Source organism: Beta vulgaris, chromosome 6 (assembly GCF_026745355.1).
Source record: "Beta vulgaris subsp. vulgaris cultivar EL10 chromosome 6, EL10.2, whole genome shotgun sequence".
NCBI classification, from domain to species: domain Eukaryota; kingdom Viridiplantae; phylum Streptophyta; class Magnoliopsida; order Caryophyllales; family Amaranthaceae; genus Beta; species Beta vulgaris.
In genome coordinates this window covers 48,085,427-48,109,061 of record NC_079207.1, presented here as the reverse complement: position 1 = coordinate 48,109,061, position 23,635 = coordinate 48,085,427, and the positions used below count along the sequence as shown (strand labels likewise).

General features: G+C 37.6%; 2 protein-coding genes across 3 annotated transcripts; one reads left to right on the top strand and one right to left on the bottom strand.

Moving 5' to 3' along the window:
* Window positions 1–2,647: 2,647 nt before the first annotated feature.
* Window positions 2,648–22,046, bottom strand: LOC125498607 (uncharacterized). Its single transcript, XM_048646841.1, has 2 exons — window positions 21,791–22,046; window positions 2,648–3,885 (listed from the first exon to the last, which is right to left on the bottom strand). Exons 1-2 carry the CDS (start codon window positions 22,044–22,046, stop codon window positions 3,821–3,823), a joined length of 321 nt encoding a protein of 106 aa, XP_048502798.1. The 3' UTR covers window positions 2,648–3,820.
* LOC104903051 (uncharacterized) lies at window positions 16,258–20,439 on the top strand. Of its 2 annotated transcripts, none has more exons than XM_048646613.2 (3): window positions 16,258–17,321; window positions 19,175–19,531; window positions 19,672–20,439. In XM_048646613.2, the coding sequence occupies exons 1-3, from the start codon at window positions 16,950–16,952 to the stop codon at window positions 20,236–20,238; spliced, it is 1,296 nt and encodes a 431-aa protein (XP_048502570.1). In that variant the 5' UTR covers window positions 16,258–16,949; the 3' UTR covers window positions 20,239–20,439. The 2 variants fall into 2 exon arrangements, 1 of the variants encoding a protein (XP_048502570.1); XR_008969850.1 differs by lacking the exons at window positions 19,175–19,531; window positions 19,672–20,439 and adding exons at window positions 17,564–18,087; window positions 18,189–18,394 and having other exon boundaries at window positions 17,184–17,321.
* Window positions 22,047–23,635: the final 1,589 nt, after the last annotated feature.

The following is a 23,635-nucleotide window of genomic DNA, read 5'->3' as shown; positions in this document are numbered from 1 at the left end:
AGTTGAAAGCAATACCTGACTTCAATTTTCACCCTAGATGTGACAAAGTGGGTGTTACTCACCTTATGTTTGGAGATGATCTTTTAATGTTTGCTAGAGCTAATGAAAGTTCTATTCATCTCATTTATGGTGCCTTTCAAAAGTTCTCAAAAGCTTCATGGATGGAAGCAAATTTAGACAAGAGCAATGTCTATTTTGCTGGGGTCCATCTTGATTACATATGCACTTTACAACAGTGCTTGCAAATGCCTACTGGTACACTTCCCTTCAAATACTTGGGAGTTCCATTGGCTTCTAGGAAATTATTCTACAATGAGTGCAAGCCCTTGCTAGCTAAAGTCACTATCAAGTTAAAAGCTGGACTGCCAAGAAGCTCTCCTATGCAGGTAGAGCTCAACTAGTTAGCATTGTACTTCAGAGCATACAACTCTACTGGTGTGTCAAATATTCATCCTCCCTAAGAAACTCTTAAGGGAGATTCAAGCTATCTATAGGTATTATCTATGGACTGGGCTTGCTACCATGTGTAGGAAAAATCCTATTGCCTGGGATACACTTTGCTGGAAAGCTAGTGGAGGTCTTAATTTTAAGGATCTCATTATGTAGAACAAGGCTGCAATAACTAAACATTTTTGGGCTTTAGCTAATAAGCAAGATAGATTGCGGATCAGATGGATCCATGCTTACTATATCAAGCATATTGATGTGTGGCAGTGGTCTATACCTCAAAGACTCTCATGGGCAATAAAGAAGATATTAACAGACAGAGAGCTTACTATATCACTAATGTTAGCAGCCTACAACAGCATATCCATAACAGTAAATTCTCAATTAAACATATCTACTCACACTTGAAAGGTGATGCTCCAGTTGTGTCTTAGAGAAGAATTGTTTGCAAAAGCAAACCTAGTCCAAAAGCTTTGTTCATTACTTGGCTTATGCTTCATGGAAGACTTACTACAAAGGATAGGTTGGCTCATTGGGGGCTTGGTGATAACCAGGATTGTGTGATGTGCACTAGCAAGAGAGAAACCTAAGAATATCTTTTCTTTGCCTCCAATTATAGTACAAAGGTTTGGAACCTTTGTTTGCAGCAAATTGGTGTTAACATACCTAGACATCAAACTACATATATAGGTGGAGAGAGCTGCACATTTCAGCCGGAAAACAGAGCTACTGGCCAGCTTTATAACATGATGTTTGTGGAATGTGTATACCACATTTGGATTCAAAGAAACAGGAAGATTTTTGATGATAAAATTAATCCAACTTATCAATTGTTTAGGAACATAGTCTTTAGTGTAGCCTGTCGTTCTAATCACTTTCTCCATGAGATACTGATCTTAAGATAGCATTTATGTAAACTGTGATTGTTATCTAGAGTCTCTGAGCCTGTTCAGAGGGGTTGAGAAGGATTTTTAGTCTTAGTGGTTTTCTTCCCAAACCCTTCCTAGAAGGTGGGGGTAGTTAACATTACTAGGCTTGAGCCCTATTTGAGTTAGGTTGTATCTTCAATACATTTTTTTGGTTATCAATAACAATTTTGAATTGCCAAAAAAAAGGAATACCAAACAAGAAAATCAAAAACCTAAAACGAGGCTAATTAATTATAATTGATGAATAATGAACCAAGATAATGTCGTCAGAGATTTGATTAAATGACATCTGATTTTTTTTTTTGGAGTTAATGATGTACTATCATTTTGGTCTCTGTCTCTCTTTTTCTTTCAAAAAACACTAGCCTTCCCTACCCATTTTTCATTAGTTAAGGGCTACCGTGTATGTTTTCATCCATGGTAAGTCCCTTTTCCCCTTTTATTTTCAGTTTTTAGTTCTTTTTCTTGTTTTGTTGAATTAATTAGTATCTATTTATGAGTTTTTTTTAATCTCTGTTGTGGAGATCTTCTTCTCCACTATGGGAGTTGTGAGTATGGTTTTTTTTTTGTTTTTAGGTATGAAAAATTATTTTCATTGGTTGAATTTTGAGACTCAACATGAAGGTATTGGAATCTCGGATGCGGTAAACATGGCTCGATCAAGAATGCTCTTCCGGAACTATGTCAGATTGATAGACTTCCTCATCAATAGCTGCTTGATTAAGCAAATACAAGGGGGTTGCACTGTATTGCTCGTTCTTGTTCATTGTAGTTTCTTTGAAAATTAATTTGATTTAACCTTGTTTCATTGTATCTTGTTTTTCTTTAATATCTATTATAGATGTAGTTTGGCATTCGATTAATAAAATTTCTCTTTCAAAAAGAATGTTATCATTTTGGTCACTATATTATCATAAGAGGTACTTTCGAGATGTCATTCATTACATGTACAAATAAGAGTTATTATGTTATTAATTTGGTCACTATGTAATTTAAATTGTTTTTTATGAAAATAATTTCCTATACAATGATAAGATTTACTGTACTATTATTTTAGTCACTATGTAATTTTAATTGTTTTATTTTTATGATTATAGTTATCTACAAATCATAAGTTATTATAGTATTATTTTAGTCACTATTTACTTTTTTTTGGTAAAATGTAAGAAGCAATATTACAAAAAATAGGACAGCACCATCATCCAACATTACAATCTAAACCGCAAAGCAGTAAAAACAACCTTTCAGAAGTAGAACAAGAGCCAAAAACGAAAACAGAACAACTATCTAACACACTACAACTCTGGCCAATCTTTATGAGCCCTAGACCATTTTCCAGTTATAAGATGTTGAATTCTATTACAAATAATCTGCTTAATCTTCTTAATGAGAGTATCAGTGCAAGGAACTTTTGCTTCCTAGATAGCAGTATTCCTAGCAAGCCAAACATGGTACACAACAACAGCTAATGAGGCATAGCACACTTTCTGTCTCTTTTTGCTTCTAAACTTTCTTCCTCATTTCCTCCAAGTTGTGAATAAACACTTTCATCTACAACAACTTTGATATCTAACCACTCCATAATACCTCCACACACTTTCTTACTAAAAATGCAGCTAAAAAATAACTGGTGACAGTCATTAGTACCATGAAAGCATAGAGCGGTTCTAGTATCAACACAGATGCCAACAGTAGCAAACTTCGATCTTGTTCTCAACTTCCCCTGAGCAGTCAACTAGGATATAAACGAGTGTTTTGGGACAATAAAGGAATTCCATACCCAATGATACCATCTAATCTTCTCACCATCTTGATGCAGCCACTTGTATCCAGCTTTAATATTATAACTCTCTCTAGAATTAAGCCATTGATTGCCATTATAAGCAGCTCTCATCTTTTCTTTAACCTTGCAAATATTCTTCCAGCACCAGCTTGTATTCATAGGAGCTTTATAGTCCCAAAAATCAATGTCTTTAATATACACCAAATACACCCATATAATCCTCAACATATAAACTTTTGAAGTTACTTGCCAGACATATTTTCCTATTGTGGCAACATTCCAACTGTAACACTCTCTAATGCCCAAACTACCCCTATTCCTTGAGTATCAAACCTCATGCCAGGATATAGGAGGACGCTTAGAGGCATAAACTTTACCTTCCCACAAATAAACCCTGCATATCTTAGTGATACTGTCAAGAACCCCTTTATGCAAGAGGAACACTTAAGCCCAATAAGTATGAAGGCTCATCAAAATAACATTGATTTAAGTCAATCTAGTAGCATATGATAAGTGCCTTGAAATAAGGCAAATAATTCTTTTTAGAATTTTGTCAGCAAGCATATCACAATCAGCTTTAGACAACCTCTTAGAAGTTATAGGAAGTCCCAAGTACCTAAAAGGAAATTGCCTTTTCTGAAATCATGTCACTTGCAAAATTCTATGTTGCAACATCATTAACATTACCAAAGTAAACATATGTCTTCTTCTGGCTAGCAAAAAGACCTGAAAGTCCCATAAAAAGTTTTCACAAGTCTTTTCATCATGATAGCAGACTTTACCTCACCTTTGCAGAACAATATCAAACCATCTGCAAAAATAAGATGAGTGAAATTCAAATCTGTGCATCTATAGTGAAAAGAAAAATCACGCTTTCAGTACATCTTCTTCATCAACCTTGAGCAGTAGTCCATAGCAATAACAAATAAGAGAGGCGAGATCGGGTCACCATGTCTCACCCTTCTCTTACCCTTAAAAAAACCACACTAAGTGCCATTAATGCTCAAAGTGTAACTAGGAGTAGTCACACAAAGCATAATCCACTTGACAAACTTTTCAGCCAACATTTCCTGAATGAATTCCCAACCTAAGGTGTCATATGCTTTCCTTAGGTCAACTTTCATGGTGCATTTGGCAAGTTCATATTTTCTTTTATAATGCCTGAGCATATCTTGGCATATAAAGATATTGTGAAAAATAACTTTCTGCTTAACAAAAGCACTATTAATAGGATCAATAAGCTCTGGCAAAATCTTCATTAATCTTTTACATACCATCTTAGATATGATCTTATATGAAACATTGCAACATGCAATGGGTCTATATTGGAGGTGTTTGGCAATTAGAGTTTTGGAGAAAAATAGAGTTTCGGACCACTTTTAGAGTGTTGACTAGTCAAAAACTCTAAAGGGGTGTTTGGTAAAAGAGAGCTTCAAAAAAGTTTTGGAAATAAAAACTCTCAAAATGCTTAGCATATGTATTAAAATGTCTAACAATGTGTCTATAATTCTTTAGAGGATTAGGTAAAAGAATGTTCAATGACTTTTTTCCCTCTAATAATAATACTAAAGATATGTTTTAAAAAGTTTATAAATGTCATTTCAAACAAACAAATGACAATAACCTTTTAGCAATCACTTAATTGTTACCAAAGACATTTATTAAAAAAATTTGTCAAATCAGCAGTCAAACCTGCTGAAAAAAGTTAAACTCTAACAGCAAACTCTAAACTCTAACAACTAAATTCTAAACTCTATTTGCTAAAGAGGGCCATGGAGTTACATCTTAAGGTTCATCACATTTTGGAATCAGGCGTAGAGTAGCACTATTGATCTGCCTTAGAATCTTTCCTGAAATACAAAAAATCTAAGACAGCTTGAGTAACATCTTTACCAATAGTACTCCATGACTTCTTGTAGAAGCAACTAGAATTGTAATACTCCGTATTTTTAATACTAATTTCGTACTAATTAAGAAAACATAAAAGAATTAATAAAAAGGTATTTTAATTTATTTACAAACTAATAGGAATAAATTATTGTTAGTATGAATTTGTTAGGAATTTTCGGAGTTTTAAAGGAATAACCAAATCGTCACTTGACCTAGGGTTACTACCTTTTGGAAAGGAGTATAAAAAGAAAAGGAGAGGGAATTTCAGAAAACCCTAAACCTTTCTCCTCCCTCTCCTCAGCCGACTTCCTTTGCCCCTCTCTCTCTCTCAGAATTTTCTCTCTCTCTCTCTCTTTCGGATCTCTCTCTCCCTCTCAGATTTTCTCTTCTCTCTCTCGGGTTTCTCTCACTGCTTTTCTTCGTTGGCTTCGTGCGAAAAATTCCGACGAAGGCTGCGAGTGGTGTCGCGCGCGCAAGGGTTGGTGCTGCGAGTGGTGTCGCGCGCGAGGGTTGGTGCTGCGCGTGGTTTGGCTCGAGGTTTGTGCGATTTCAGGCGAGGTTTCGGTGCGGGCGTGTCGAAGGTTTGCGCGGGTGTGTCGAGGCTTTCGTCCGCGGGTACGTGCGGCGTGTGTGTAGTTCGAGTGCTGCGACGGGGGGTCGCGGTGTTCGAGGGTTGTGTGCGAGGAACCGGGGTCGCGTGTGTGAGTTTGGGCGACAGAGACCGCACGGGTGTGTCGTGCGAAACAGTAGCGCGCGTGTGCGTGACAGCAGAGGCCACCGGAGTTGGTCGCCGGAATTCTTGTGCCGGCGAAAGTCAGTGGTATAATTTTGTACTTAACTTAGTATGTCAGTTTACTAATTATGTTTATATTTACAGTTTTCATAATTTCGTAAGGGTTGTAAATTATAATTAATAATTAGAGTGTTTAGTAAATTATTAGATTGTTAACTAGTTAAGTTATTGTTCTGTTTTAAGTATAAATTCTGGTTAGGTTTGTAATTGGAATAAGTTGGAAGTAGGAAAAGTGTGTCTTATTATTAGTTACAGTTATTATTGTTTCATGAGTAACCTGTTTCATGAAATCTGACTTGAGGACTTATGACTTACCTTTGGACATGGAACTTACCTTTTGGACATGGAACTTACTTTTGGACATGGAACCTACCTTTTGGACATATGACTTACTCTTGGACATATGACTTACTTTGGACATATGACTTGACTTTTGGACATAAGACAGGTTGGACTTATGACATTTTGGATTGGTAAAATAGTGGACTAATGTTACTAAATAACTTAGTTACTCACTAATTCTGACTTCTAAAAGACGTTAAATTCACTAGATTAGAATTATAACGAAAGTTCTGGAATAAGGTTTTAACTATTGCGTAATTCGAATCGTTAGATCGTTATGGTCTTAGTACGTAGTAGTTGTTGGTGTTATCAAGGACGTAACACTAAAGCTTTGTTTTAACGATTTAGGTCCCAATTTCATAAGCGGCTCGTTCTATTAAGTCAGCGAAAATCTCCGCTACAAGGTACGTACGCGTACCAGTTTACTTTCAAAGCTTAGTATCATGTTTAGGTTGCAGTTCATGTTATTGGAACCTAGTACCATGATAGGGAACATTGATTGTGATTGTTTGGTTAGACGTTATAACGTGAAATCAATATGATGCATTGAAATATGTTGCATTGAAATATGTTGCATTGAAATGCGAAGTTCTATCGTAGTGTAACATCAGCATTATTAATCTGATCTATAGAGTAACAAGAGTGTTACTAGGGATAAGATTGAGTTTGGTAATTAAGAGAGTATGTAAATGACTCCTTAAAGTTGTAAAAGAATGATTGGTAATAAAAGAAGATTATGGCGATACTTGTAGTTGGATTCCCTACAAGTATAGAACAATGGGGGGAGTGTGGGACTTGTCCTACACTCCTACGCAGGCCTACTGTGACGACAGTAGTGTCCTTATATTCTGATAACTCAAGTAGGCGGAAGGTTCCGTTCGATCTTGGGGGTATGCATACTAAGGTGATGGTGTGAGACGGAACAAAACCGTATTTGCATTTCATCTAATAGACCAAGTTGTCTATTAAGGATTCACTAGCCCGTATGATTCTAGTAAGATGACGGTGCCCGTTCGATGCCAAATAATGAAAGATTAAAGGATGTGAGTTAACATAGGTTCATATAACAGTTGTAATGTATGCATCATTTATGTTCATATAGTTTCAATGGTTCATTACGTACTCAGCATAGCTGACTCTGTGTGTTATTATGTGTTTGTTGTCCTGTGATGAACTATTGATACTTCAATGGGGAGCAGACTAGGTGAGCTGGTGCTGCTGCATGACATCAAGCATAAGGGGGCTAGACTGTAGTTTGAAGTTAACTTTTGGTTTGATTATTACTGAATTTTATAGAACATTGTTACATGGTTTGAGTTTGAATAAGAGGGGTCAACTATGATTCCCGAGTTGTATTTACATTTTCTATTCCGCTGCAATTTGGTTTTGAGACAATGAATTTGAGTTACCGTATTTCTAATTATGCCTTGCGTTCCATCGCGGCGGTAACACTCCCAAAGTCGATGCGACGTAGCTTTAGACGTGTATGGATTTTGGGGGTGTTACAAAACTGGTATCAGAGCAATCGATACGTGACCTAGTACAGATTACAGCCAACTTAGCCCAAGGTCACAGCCGGGATGGGGACCTATCTGAAAAAGTGGCCCGTAGGAACCCACCTATACTAAATGGAAAAGGGGGACCTGAAGAGTTGGAAAACTGGGTTGGGGAATTTGATAAGCTTTTCTTCACCCTAACTGTCCTGACGAGAAAACAGTGCCTTAGCTAGTTACTATCTGCAGGGGGATGCCCATTTCTGGTGGACCCAGGCTAAGGACAACCTTCTCAGCCAACCGGGTTTCGGGTGGGAAACTTTTAAAAAGGCCCTAAGAGACAAGTACTACCCTCCGTATCTTAAGAAACAAAAAGCCCAAGAGTTTATGATGCTGGAGCAAGGGACCATGTCGGTAGAGGAATATTACCGAAAATTTATTGAACTGATGAGGTTTGCCCCAGAGATTGCCCCTACTGAGGAGGCTAAAGCCTCACGTTTTGAATTGGGACTTACCTTGACCTGCAGGGTAGACTGGGGGGAGATACATTCACCTCTCTGGACCATGTGTTTGGCAAAGCTGCCCACCTTTATGCTATCAGGAAAAGGGAGGAAGGGGGTAAGCTTGGCGAGAAACGTAAGGATAACCCGAACCCTGAGGGTCAAAAGTTTGAGAAAAAGCACAATGGGAACCAGAACAATCCAAACCCTCAGAGAAATTTTGGTAAGGGACCCAATAATAACCCTAATCCCAACAACAACAACAACAACAACCGCAACAACAACACCAATAACCGCAGACCTGAGCGTGTATATCGGTGTAGAAAGTGCCCGAACAACCATCCTGGTAAGGATTGTGAGGGTAACAGGTTGAATGCCGGGAATGTGGGAAGATGGGGCATAGAGCCTATGAATGCTATTCGAAAAACAAGCTAAACCCTAATGGCCAAAGGAAGGGGAACTATGGGGACAAGCCCCGAAACGGAAATGGTAACGGGAATGGTAACGGGGGAGGTAATTACAATGGGAATTCTAACTATTCCAAGCCCGCTACCAACACCAGCAACCAAGTCTCTAATGTTAACAATGCAACTAGTTCCAAGATAAGGGCAAAGGGAAGCTGTACATGATGACGGCTAGTGAAGAAGAGGCTCGTAGAGACGTTGTCACGGGTACATTTTCTATCAACTCCATCCTGTTAAAGTTTTATTTGATTCTGGAGCATCCTTGTCATTTATTGCCCATGCAACTATTAGAAATTTAACATTGGTCGAGTCTGAGTCGATTTCTATGCCTATAGTCATTCCATCTGGGGAGACTGTTAATTGTTCTAAAAGATTCCTAAAAGTGCCATTAAAGATAGGTGAGGGATGTTTTCCCTCTGATCTGATAGAGTTTAACTTATCAAACCTAGATATCATTCTGGGGATGGATTGGCTTGGGAAGTACAGGGCTAAGATAGATTGCGATGCGCAAAAAGTGGAACTAAAGGACCCTTCGGGGAAAAGAGTGTCATATAGGAGGATACCTCGAGAACCAGGAATTAAAGTTATCAATGCGTTACAACTTAAGAACTACGTAGACAAGGGTTGGCCCCTATTTATGTGTTCAGTGAGAAGAGTGGAGGATGATCCGTTAAGGCCTGAAGATGTGCCCATAGTCCGAGAATTCCAGGATGTCTTTCCTGAGGAAATACCTGGTATGCCTCCAAGGAGAGATGTAGAGTTCACCGTTGACCTAGTACCTGGGACTGGACCCATTTCGAAAGCCCCGTATCGGATGGCTCCGGCAGAAATGAATGAGTTAAAGAACCAGTTAGAGGAGCTACTAGACAAAGGGTATATTAGACCTAGCATGTCGCCATGGGGAGCACCCGTCTTATTTGTGAAAAAGAAGGATGGTAGCTTGAGGTTATGTATAGACTACCGGGAGTTGAACAATGTCACTGTGAAAAAAGTATCCATTACCTAGGATTGATGATTTGTTCGACCAACTTCAGGGTGCGGGATGTTCTCCAAATCGACTTAAGGTCTGGTTACCATCAGTTGAGGATTGTTGATCATGATATACCTAAGACTGCCTTTCGAACCAGATATGGCCACTAGAGTTTACGGTTATGCCTTTTGGGTTAACCAATGCACCTGCAGTTTTCATGGACCTTATGAATAAATTTTCCGACCCTACCTAGACAAATTCGTCGTAGTATTCATAGACGATATCCTGATCTATTCTAAGAACAAGGAGGAACATGAGGATCATTTGAGGGTCATTTTGCAGACACTTAGGGACAACCAACTTATATGCAAAGTTTTCGAAATGTGAATTTTGGTTGGAAAGAGTGTCATTTTTGGGTCATTTTATCTCTAAGGAGGGTGTATCAGTCGATCCTGCGAAAATCAAAGCCGTGAGTGAATGGCCTACTCCAAAGAATGTCACGGATATACGAAGTTTCTTGGGTTTAGCCGGTTACTATAGGAGATTTGTGAAAGACTTCTCCAAAATAGCAAAACCTATGACAAACCTGATGAAGAAGGATTGTAGGTTTACCTGGAATGAGGACAGTGAGAAGGCCTTCCAAACACTCAAAGAGAGATTAACCTCAGCCCCTGTCCTAACCTTGCCTAATGGGAACGAAGGATATGATGTGTATAGGATGCATCCAAAAATGGGTTGGGTTGTGTTCTGATGCAAAACGGGAAAGTTATAGCTTATGCGTCCCGACAGTTGAAGCCATATGAAGTCAATTACCCAACACATGACCTAGAACTGGCCGCCATAGTATTTGCACTCAAAATCTGGAGACACTACCTCTATGGAGTAACCTGCCGTATCTTCACCGATCACAAAAGCCTTAAATATATCTTCACCCAGAAAGACCTCAACATGAGGCAGCCCGATGGTTAGAGCTCATCAAGGACTATGACTTAGACATCCAATACCATGAGGGTAAAGCCAACGTTGTTGCTGATGCGTTAAGTCGCAAGTCTAGCCATAGCCTGAATACATTAGTCGTTGCCGACAAACTTTGTGAGGAATTCTCTAGACTTCAGATAGAAGTTGTTCATGAAGGGGAGGTAGAAAGATTGCTGAGTGCCCTAACCATCGAACCTAACTTCCTAGAAGAGATAAGGGCGAGTCAACCTGGGGATGTGAAACTTGAGCGAGTCAAGGCAAAGCTTAAGGAGGGCAAAGCAGAGGGGTTTGCGATCCATGAGGATGGGAGCATACGATATAAGGGTAGGTGGTGCGTGCCACAAAATGTGAAGAGCTGAAACAAAAGATAATGAGCGAGGGTCATAACACGACGTATTCTGTCCACAGGGGGAGATAAGTTGTATAAGGACCTCAAGAAGATGTTTTGGTGGCCTGGTATAAAAGAGCAGTAGCTGAGTTTGTTTCCAAATGCTTAACATGCCAGAAAGTCAAAAGTGAACACAAGAGACCTCAGGGAAAGATTCAACCCTTAGACATTCCGACATGGAAATGGGACTCGATATCCATGGACTTCGTTGTCGCCTTACCTAGGAGTCGGGGAGGCAATAATACCATTTGGGTGATAGTGGATAGACTAACCAAGACAGCAAGGTTCATACCTATGAAAGATACGTGGAGTATGGAAGCCTTAGCCAAGGCTTATGTGAAAAATGTCATTCGATTGCATGGAGTACCCACAAGTATAGTATCGATCGAGACTCTCGATTCCTGTCGAATTTCTGGAAAAAGGTCCAGGAAGCATTTGGTAGTGAGCTATTAATGAGTACAGCCTTTCACCCAGCTACCGATGGTCAAACAGAACGAACTATTCAGACCTTAGAGGACATGTTGCGAGCATGTGCTTTAGAATACCAAGGGTCATGGGAAGACCATTTGGACCTCATAGAATTCTCATACAACAACAGCTACCATGCTAGTATTAAGATGGCACCATTTGAAGCGTTGTACGGGAGAAAGTGTCGTAGCCCTTTGTGTTGGAACGACATCAGTGAGACTGTAGTGTTAGGACCTGATATGATTCAAGAGACGATGGATCAAGTGCGAGTCATTCAAGAAAAGATTAAGACTGCACAGGACAGGCAAAAATCCTATGCGGACCAGAAGCGAAGGGACGAAAATTTCGAAGTTGGGGAAAAAGTGTTGCTTAAGGTGTCCCAATGAAAGGAGTGATGCGATTCGGGAAAAAGGGGAAGCTAAGCCCTAAGTTCATAGGACCCTATGAGATACTGGCGAGGGTAGGGAAAGTTGCTTATCGCCTGGATTTACCCAACGACCTAGAAAGGGTCCATAACGTGTTTCACGTATCCCAACTCCGGAGATACGTACCGATGCGTCACATGTCCTTGAACCTGAAAACGTAGAGATAGACGAAACTTTGTCCTATGAGGAGAAACCTGTCCAGATCCTAGACCGCAAAGTGCGAAGTACGAGGAATAAGGACGTCAGAATTGTCAAGGTGTTGTGGAGAAATCAAACTACCGAGGAAGCCACATGGGAAGCCGAAGATGCAATGCGTCTGAAGTACCCTGAGCTTTTCCAAGAGGTACGTGAGTTACGGGGACGTAACTTTTCTTTTAAGGGGGGAAGAATGCGATAGAATTTCGCGCTTTCACCCTAAAGTATGTTAATTGTGTTAACTATGTTAGTTATATGCTAGTTATGTATGAAAACTGCTTATCTATTGTGTGAACGTTAGAAAACGCTTGTGAAATTTGGGACTTAGAAGTGCAAAAGATCGTCGTTAAGACGGGCTACCTCAAAGTTTCGGGACGAAACTTCTTTTAAGGGGGGAAGCCTGTAATACTCCGTATTTTTAATACTAATTTCGTACTAATTAAGAAAACATAAAAGAATTAATAAAAAGGTATTTTAATTTATTTACAAATAATAGGAATAAATTATTGTTAGTATGAATTTGTTAGGAATTTTCGGAGTTTTAAAGGAATACAAATCGTCACTTGACCTAGGGTTACTACCTTTTGGAAAGGAGTATAAAAAGAAAAGGAGAGGGAATTTCAGAAAACCCTAAACCTTTTCTCCCTCTCTCTCAGCCGACTTCCTTTGCCCTCTCTCTCTCTAGAATTTTCTCTCTCTCTCTCTCTTCGGATCTCTCTCTCCCTCTAGATTTTCTCTTTCTCTCTCGGGTTTCTCTCACTGCTTTTCTTCGTTGGCTTCGTGCGAAAAATTCCGACGAAGGCTGCGAGTGGTGTCGCGCGCGCAAGGGTTGGTGCTGCGAGTGGTGTCGCGCGCGAGGGTTGGTGCTGCGCGTGGTTTGGCTCGAGGTTTGTGCGATTTCAGGCGAGGTTTCGGTGCGGGCGTGTCGAAGGTTTGCGCGGGTGTGTCGAGGCTTTCGTCCGCGGGTACGTGCGGCGTGTGTGTAGTTCGAGTGCTGCGACGGGGGGTCGCGGTGTTCGAGGGTTGTGTGCGAGGAACCGGGGTCGCGTGTGTGAGTTTGGGCGACAGAGACCGCACGGGTGTGTCGTGCGAAACAGTAGCGCGCGTGTCGTGACAGCAGAGGCCACCGGAGTTGGTCGCCGGAATTCTTGTGCCGGCGAAAGTCAGTGGTATAATTTTGTACTTAACTTAGTATGTCAGTTTACTAATTATGTTTATATTTACAGTTTTCATAATTTGTAAGGGTTGTAAATTATAATTAATAATTAGAGTGTTTGTAAATTATTAGATTGTTAACTAGTTAAGTTATTGTTCTGTTTTAAGTATAAATTCTGGTTAGGTTTGTAATTGGAATAAGTTGGAAGTAGGAAAAGTGTGTCTTATTATTAGTTACAGTTATTATTGTTTCATGAGTAACCTGTTTCATGAAATCTGACTTGAGGACTTATGACTTACCTTTGGACATGGAACTTACCTTTTGGACATGGAACTTACTTTTGGACATGGAACCTACCTTTTGGACATATGACTTACTCTTGGACATATGACTTACTTTGGACATATGACTTGACTTTTGGACATAAGACAGGTTGGACTTATGACATTTTGGATTGGTAAAATAGTGGACTAATGTTACTAAATAACTTAGTTACTCACTAATTCTGACTTCTAAAAGACGTTAAATTCACTAGATTAGAATTATAACGAAAGTTTGGAATAAGGTTTTAACTATTGCGTAATTCGAATCGTTAGATCGTTATGGTCTTAGTACGTAGTAGTTGTTGGTGTTATCAAGGACGTAACACTAAAGCTTTGTTTTAACGATTTAGGTCCCAATTTCATAAGCGGCTCGTTCTATTAAGTCAGCGAAAATTCTCCGCTACAAGGTACGTACGCGTACCAGTTTACTTTCAAAGCTTAGTATCATGTTTAGGTTGCAGTTCATGTTATTGGAACCTAGTACCATGATAGGGAACATTGATTGTGATTGTTTGGTTAGACGTTATAACGTGAAATCAATATGATGCATTGAAATATGTTGCATTGAAATGCGAAGTTCTATCGTAGTGTAACATTAGCATTATTAATCTGATCTATAGAGTAACAAGAGTGTTACTAGGGATAAGATTGAGTTTGGTAATTAAGAGAGTATGTAAATGACTCCTTAAAGTTGTAAAAGAATGATTGGTAATAAAAGAAGATTATGGCGATACTTGTAGTTGGATTCCCTACAAGTATAGAACAATGGGGGAGTGTGGGACTTGTCCTACACTCCTACGCAGGCTACTGTGACGACAGTAGTGTCCTTATATTCTGATAACTCAAGTAGGCGGAAGGTTCCGTTCGATCTTGGGGGTATGCATACTAAGGTGATGGGTGTGAGACGGAACAAAACCGTATTTGCATTTCATCTAATAGACCAAGTTGTCTATTAAGGATTCAGTAGCCCGTATGATTCTAGTAAGATGACGGTGCCCGTTCGATGCCAAATAATGAAAGATTAAAGGATGTGAGTTAACATAGGTTCATATAACAGTTGTAATGTATGCATCATTTATGTTCATATAGTTTCAATGGTTCATTACGTACTCAGCATAGCTGACTCTGTGTGTTATTATGTGTTTGTTGTCCTGTGATGAACTATTGATACTTCAATGGGGAGCAGACTAGGTGAGCTGGTGCTGCATGACATCAAGCATAAGGGGCTAGACTGTAGTTTGAAGTTAACTTTTGGTTTGATTATTACTGAATTTTATAGAACATTGTTACATGGTTTAAGTTTGAATAAGAGGGGTCAACTATGATTCCGAGTTGTATTTACATTTTCTATTCCGCTGCAATTTGGTTTTGAGACAATGAATTTGAGTTACCGTATTTCTAATTATGCCTTGCGTTCCATCGCGGCGGTAACACTCCCAAAGTCGATGCGACGTAGCTTTAGACGTGTATGGATTTTGGGGGTGTTACAAGAATACCCATCAGGACCAGGAGCCTTTATATCATCAATGTCAAATATAGCCTGCTTCACATCATCCATACAAAAAGGTTGAGTGAACATGTCTTGCTGAATGTGATTCAATCTCCTTCCTTCATTCAACACACTTTTACTAACCTTCCTCCTTTTATCTTGGGCAGTGCCAAGCATACCTACATGAAAATCCAGAAAAGGCTTCTCAACAAGATCCTGACTCTCCACCCAAAAGCTGCTTCATTCTCTATATTAGAGAATTTCCTTCTATTCAGTTCTTTCAAATCATATTTCAGCCCGTTCAATTTCTTTACCACTTGGTACATTGCACATCCTTCGAACTATTTTTGCTAACCTCTAACCACTATATCATTAAACTGCTCAGAACTAGTTCACATATTAAAGAATCTAAAAGCTTTGGGTTTGCTTTGTTGTGGAGTTTCTAACTGAACAATACATGGGGAGTGATTTGACACAATTTCAGGGAGAAATGTAGCCAGAGACTGAACAAAGTTCCTCTCCCATATATCATTGACAGATCCCTATCAATTTTAGATTATACTTTATCAACCCCCTCTTGTTTGTTAGACGAAGTGAAGAATGGTCCAACAATCTCCAATTCCTGAATCTCACACTCCCTTAAACACCTTCTAATCCCCTCAACTTCTTGCAAAGTAACTGCAAAACCCAACCTTTCATTGAGATTCACAACATTGTTAAAATGCCCACAAATCAGCCAAACTTCCTAAGTCACCTTTATTTTCTTTAAATCTAACTCCTCTCTATTTTTTTAATCTTTCTCACATTTCTGTGCAAAACTCCCAATGCACATCTTTGAACTTAAATATCTTTCATTATATATTAGTAAAAATTATAATGATTGAATATTAATAATGTACGAATTGAGACGAACCAAACAAGACCCCACATGACTATATTTTTTCTTATATATTGAAAATAATAAGATTCTCTCTAAATATGAATAGTGTCAAGATTCTAAGTGAGAACGATAAAAAAATAGCGGGAGTACCACATAATCTGTCTAACTGCCATATCATTGAAACAATACAATAAGGTAAAGAAGAAAGAACTCTCGGTACCCTAATGTACTACTCTACTATGATTATATTGAGCCTTGCATTCAATGACATCAACATCAAATTTAAGAGGAAGCCAAATCACCCATATCTTCCCTCCCTTATGGTACGTAACGGGGGGTTTGTTTAGGGGGATTAGGGGGTGGGAATGGGATTTTATATCCCCATGGGTAGATATCCCATGTTTGTTTGAGGGGATATCTAAATTCCCATGTAAAGGGAAATGGGATTAAATTCCCTCTTATCCCACCAAAATAAGACATGGGGGGGGGGGGAGGTATTAGGGAGGGGGGATTATTTCTGATTATGTCAAAAGTCAAATTTACCCTTCATTAAAAAACATTTCGCCAATACTGTTTTTATCTCTTCTTTTGCCCTAGTTCATTTTTGTTTTCATCATCTCTTCATCAGCTCTTCATTAGCCGACGAAGCAGGAAGCAGGTATGCCTCCTCCATTTTTAATCATCACGCAGCTTTCATGATTTTTTTTTTCTTTTTTTTTGTTTTTGTTGTTTTGTGATTGATTTCCTTTTGATTTGTGATTGTTTTTATGTATAACTTTCATGTTTCACGCAGCTTTTCTTTAGTTTGTATTTTTTTTTGTTTTTTGTTGTTTTGTCATTTTTTTATTTATTAGTTTGCTTGTTTTTTTTATTATTTTTACTTTTTGATTCATCTTTTAGCTATTGTATCCATGTGAACAATTTATCTCATTCAGTATCCATTTTTTTTTGTTACAATTCTGCTCAAATTTATGTGATTTTGATTAATTTTGCCTATGTATAAGTTAGTTGTAAATTATATTTTCTTTTATATAGAATGGATGGAGATGTTATCAATATCAAAATTCATCATGGGGGTAATTTTTCGAAGGATGGTGTTTTAACTTATGTTGGAGGTCAAGTGTCTTTTTACCGAAATTGTGATGTTGATCGGTTGTCATACTTTGAGTTGGTTGGAATGGTTAAAGAAATAGGTTTCAGTGAAGGTGATAAACTTTACTACACTATACCCAGCTATTGTCTTGAGACCGGTATAGATGAAATTCATAATGATCAATCTGTTGAGCGATTGTTGAAGTTTCGGAAGCCAAATATGTTTATTGACATATATATTCAGCATGTTGATCAACATGGTATAAGTGGGAAGACAAAAGTTGGTGAAGCATCCGAAGATGTCAATATGGACGAGGTATAATTTTATTCTTCAATAATGAAGAAAAACCCAAGATAATAATTAGTTTGCTATCATATGTGTAACTTATATGCTACCTAAAACCTTTTTTGTGACGTATGTTTTAAGTGTGATGTGATGTGTTTATGTTGTCCATTTATGTTATTTTAGATAATTTTAATGGATGTTAGTGGATTGCCTATTTATGTGTTGCGTTAGTCTATGCATTATTGTTTGCTAATATGAAATATAATTGGCAGTAATGGCTCGTCCACCGGCAAATCGAGAAATTCTTGTGTTATGGCATTCACTGAGAGGGCGTAGGCTAAAAATATTGTTGTTGTTGTATTTTCTTATGATGATATTGATGATGTTGATTAGGAGGCGTAGACGTAGACTACATAGAGAGCCTTGTTGGTATGATCCAATTATTCGATCAAAACATTTGAGTAATATGATAGATAGAAATGATACTTTATGCATTGAACAACTGAGGATGGATAGACATTGTTTTAGAATTTTGTGCTCGTTAGTACGAGAATATGGTGTATTGAGGGACACTGAGAATATGAGTATGGAGGAAATGGTTGCAATATTCCTACATATCATTGCATATGACGAGAAGAACTGAGAAATCAAGTTTGACTTTCAGCGATCACAAGAGACAATTAGTAGACACTTTCATAATGTTTTGAGAGCAGTTTTAAAGCTTTGGAGAGTCTTACTAAAGAAACCTCAACCTATCCCCGAGGATTGTACAGAAGAGAGATGGAAATGTTTCAAGGTAAAGGACTTTGCCACACTTTAATGACTAATTACAATAGGCGCACTTTAGAAGTATGACTATTATATGAGTCTTTAACATAACTATTGCTTGTATTATAGAATTGCATTGGTGCTTTAGACGGGACTTACATTAAAGTAAATGTGCGCACCACTGATAAATCACGATACCGATCTAGAAAGAACGACATTTCAACAAATATTTTGGGTGTATGCGCACCGGACATGCAATTTATTTATGTATTAGCCGGTTGGGAAGGCTCAGCTGCAGATGGTAGAATTACTCGAGATGCACTATCAAGACCAAATGGGCTTAAGGTTTTTCGTGGTAAGACAAGTTAATCGCGTTGGATTGTTCGTAGATTATTTAAGTTGTGTGGATATTTGTATGACCCAAAAACTTTTGCTTGTATAATAGGTTGTTATTATCTTGTTGATGCTGGTTACAAAAACTGTGAGGGATTCCTAGCTCCATACAGAGGGCAACGTTATCATTTGCAAGAATGGACTAATCCACCAACAAAGAAGGAGGAATTGTTTAACATGAAGCATGCATCCGCAAGGAATGTTATTGAAAGAACTTTTGGTTTATTGAAAATACGATGGAGTATATTAAAACATCCATCAAATTACTCAGTTGAAACACATACAGACATTATCATTGCATGTTGTTATATTCATAACCTCAATAGACAACAAATGAGTTAAGAGCCTTTTGAAGCTGAATTGGAAGAATATATGCGATCCATCGAACCGGATGTCGATGTCGATGTCATAGATTCTACTGAAACATCAACACAATGGACTATATGGAGAGACGAACTAGCTCAACAAATGTGGGACTCTTGGAGACGGAGGAGAAATCAAGATTGATGTTTAGTTTGTTTTTTTATATATGTTTGTTGTTAATGTAACTTCTATATGTGGTTAGAACTCTTTTTAAGTTGTTTTGCATTTTCAGTTTTGAACAACAATGTATGGCTTTTTTATTTATTAAATCTTTTTAGCATGCATGCTACTATGTATTTGAATTTATTTTCATTTTTGTTATAGAATATGGTATATTATACTAACTATGTTTTGTATAGAAGAAGAGGAGCAAGAAACAGAAGACTTTGATATCAGCCAAGAAAAGAGAGAGGAAAGTTTGGTCTGCAGAGGAAGAAAAAATATTTATCGATCTACTATATGATATGAATGACTCTAGTTGGAAGGTGGACACCGGTCACAAAACAGGCTACCTTGCATTTATTGAGAAGGAGATGGCTAAAAAATTGCCTAATTGTGAGCTTAAAGCCGATCCTCATCTCAAATCAAAAGTGAAGATCTTGAAGAAACAACTTAACTATGTGCTAGATATACAACAAAATGGAAGTGGTTTTGGTTGGGATGATGAACAAAAAATGGTTACGGGAGATAAGGATATATTCATGGAATGGGCAAAGGTAATGATTTTTGAATGTTTGTTTTAGTTTCTTTTGGTAATCATTATTTATATGATCATTGGATTTTATTATTAGTTATATGCTACTACTAATTTTAGTTGCTTCTTATAAAGTATTTTTTTTTATGTTGTTATTATTAGAGTCGTGATGGAGCTGCCCCGTTGTATAGAAAACCAATGGTCCACTATGATAAGTTGGTTGAGATTTATGCTAATGATTTAGCAAAGGGAAGCAAAGTTAAGGGTCCTGGCGATCAATCTGAAACTGAGGAAGACATATCGACTTTGAATGTAGCTGAAGGTAATGTGGATGAATCTGCTTCACAAACTCGAGGAACTAATACTACACCCGGTACTTCAAAGCAATCTCTGAAGAGGAAGGCAGGTGAACTTGATCCACTTGAAATTGAGTTTTTGCAAATTTCCAAGTCAATTACGAGTTTGTTGGAAGCGGAAAAAGAGAGCGTTTTGGCTATGAAGGATATTACGAAGGCATTTACACATGAAATTAATGTCCATGAAGAAACTTGTGATAAGAGAAAGAGTCTATTCGAAGTTCTTTGCAAACTTCCTGGCCTAAGTTCGGACCAAGTTGTGAAAGCCACTCGTTTAATTGGTCAAGATATCGCCAAAATGGACCTTTTTCTTGCTATGCCAGATGACTTCAAGGTTATTTTTGCTCAACAAGAAATTGATGGAGCAAATTAGATGTTAAACAATCTTCGTACCTTTTGTCTTTTGTCTAAAAAACTGTAGTTTATTATTATTGGCAGTGGTATAAAACTCTACCTATGTTGTTATTTTGTTGAACATTGGTGTAATTGAGCAAATTAGAACACGGGTGTAATGAGTGTGTTATGGTTTTTGTTGAAAAAGAAATTTGGTATGGATGCTGGCAGATTTACATTTTTTTAGGATGATGCACTTTGATGGAATTTACTCATGTGATAGCGTTTTGAGCTCAAACAATAGCAGGTTATATAAGAAAGTAAAATAGCTAATGAGTTAAATTGAGCTCATATAATAAAATGGGTAAATTTGTAATTTAGCAATATATTCCCTACTTAAGTACCTCATACCAAACATGGGATAATAATATTCCCAACATAATCCCACTAACATACCAAACAAGGGATTGGGATATATTTAATGAATTCCCACCTTCTAACTCCCATTCCCAATCCCATCCTCTAATCCCCAAACTCCCCATCCCTCATACCAAACGCCCCGTAAGTGTAATTAGCTAAAATACTCCAATTAAGGCAAACTCTAGGATAAAGCTTAGCAACATTACATGGTTTAACCCTAGTCTCAAGGACACCAAATAGCCCACAATTATGATGATTAAGATGAGTTCTTACATCACCATGCTTGTTTATGCTGTTTAATCCCCTTACATTCCGAAAACCCTATCTATCCATGAGGCAACAAGATAAGATCCTCCCCTTGCTCCTGAGTAACCACCACCTCTTGAACTCGTTCCATAGTGGGTTCTGTCACAACATTCTCTACTTCTTTAAGACGTACCATCAACATCTATATCAAATTCATGAGTAAGCCCCACCTCCTCGCCATCCTCTTCAATAGTTGCTAACCCAGAAACAGGATTAGAAACCTCCATCTGCATAAGTCTATCAAGAACCTGTGTAGGCTGAATTGGCTGAGATTTCTGAGTTTTTGGCACCCATTTCTTCTGTGGAGAAATTTTCGCTTTTGCTACTTCAAATCTCTTATGTCTACATTGAAATATATTGTGTCCAATACCTCCACAATCACTACACATCACAGGTTTCTATTCATACAAGATATGTTAAGATTGCAGTTTCCCTTTCTCATTACAGAATACAACCTAATTTGGAAACTCTTGATCAAGGGACACCTTAACCAACAGCCTTGCATACTCAAGAATATCTTTTTGAGCAGTTACCCTGTCAGTTCTTATAGGTTTCCTAATAGCCCCTACAATCTTATTCAAAGCACATTGACCCCATTTTGCTATCCAAATAATGAAATCTAACCATGAACAAATCAGATTTCATCATATCAACTTTATCTACTCTATATTTTCTCGAATCCGCCTAATAAAGCAATTAACTATCCTGAATGGAGGTTTAACACCTAAAATATAACATACCACAACACTCTTCCAATAATCTAATTCAGGTTATTGTATATCAAAGAATATTTCTCTCTTCAACATGTTTATCTAAGTTCAATCCTTCTTCTACAATATTATGAAACAAAGAATGCCTCCAATTACCTGAAATTGAAGAATTCCCCGCATTACTCACAAGTTGCTGCATCGAAAAAGGTGAAGGTTGAACCATGGGTCTAACGGAGCTTGCCGGAGTATGCACCGAAGCAATCCATTTCTCCCTCTTGTTCCTAGCTTCAATAAATGCATTCCTATCTTGCTTAGATGCTTCAAAATCAACTGAAGCATTCGATTGTTCATCCTTCGAGGAACAACTCAACACCGAATCATCTTGTAAATCATTAATACTGATTAGATTCATAACATCGCTTGATTGCGGTTTTCGAATCACCTTTTCATTCGGACCAGTCTTACCTTGCTTCTTACCTCCATTTCCCTTCTTCGATCCTTTTTAAATAGCTTCAGCAGAGCTGAGGATCAAAAATGGTGATGAAAGTTACTGTTTCATTGGATGATAAAGAGAGGAGAAAGTTTCTCTCTCATTAGAGTCTTTTACCACTATTTACTTTTGATTGTTGATAATTATAAGAGTTACTATTCCATCTATAATGACTATTTGTTGTGGAACACTAATCTTTAATTTACTCATGTATTGTGTAGATTATATTGGGGATACAAGTAATGGCAAAGATAAAAACATATGTTTCTTCTTGTTTGATAACTATAATATAGCAAAAGGTTGCTGTGTTGCAACTTCGGATAAAGTTCTGAAGATAAAAATGTTCCTTAGCTTCTTATCTGATAACTACAATATAGACAAAGATTACTATGTTGCAACTAAGGATTAAATTTTGAAAATAAAATTATTCCTTTTTGTTTGATCATTATATTACAGAAAAAGGTTACTATGCTGAAACTAACTATACTAGTTCAAAAATAAAAATGTTTCTTCTTATTTGATCACTATAATATAGCAAGAGGTCTTTGTGTTGAAACTAAACCATAACTGTATGATCCTTAGCTTCTTATTTGATCACTATTAATATAGAATAGGGTTACTATGTTTTAAGGATAAATTTTCAAAATAAAAATGACTATTATATGTAGAATGGCTTGATTTCATATCTCTCTATGATTGTACTACATCAGTGAGTTCTCTTTAAGATAGCTAGAGTGCACCTTAAAGCATGAAGTTATGTTTGATGATGATATGAAGTTTTACCTTTCTTTGATAGTGTTTCCTTTTTTTTTTTTTCCTAAGAAGTATTTCCTTTATCTTAAGTAAAGCCTATTAGCTCAACTGCTAGAGCTATGTGCAATTGCACAATGATTTAGGTTCGAATCCTACATAGGCTATGAAACATAGGTCCCTCCTTGATATTATTTTTGAAAGCGGCAAGTTTTTTGAGGAGGAAAACCAAAAACACCTATTCTTCAAATGTCAGCAACAGTAAGTAGTGCTTGGGTTAGATAAGAGGTGGTTGGGTTTAGACTTCTTTGGATGATTTATCTAGTTTGTTGTGCTGGATAATAAACCATAAAAGATATAAGTTTTCCAAAAGGCTATTTGTGTGCAACGACTGGCTTGGTATATGTTGTATTGCAAGCTAAGAATGATGCTTGTAGAATCAGAAAATTCCTACCATCCAATACATTGTCTAGCAAGTTTAAGCTGTAGTTAGAATGAGAATCTTTGTGGTTTCACCAAAGAAAATATATAGGTTTGATAGGGGTTGATTTTATACTTTGTAATAGTTAGAGTGTGTATTTGGTGGGTAGGTATTGTGATACATATTCTTAGCCTTGGGGCTGTTCGATAGCATTATTGTACAACTACTAGTTTTCTGCTTTTCCAAGGATACGAGAGGTCCAACCTAGTTGATTTGCTATCCCATGGGTTAAGTTAGTTTGTAAATGTTGCTCTTCTCAGTGATAATCAATTACTTAGCA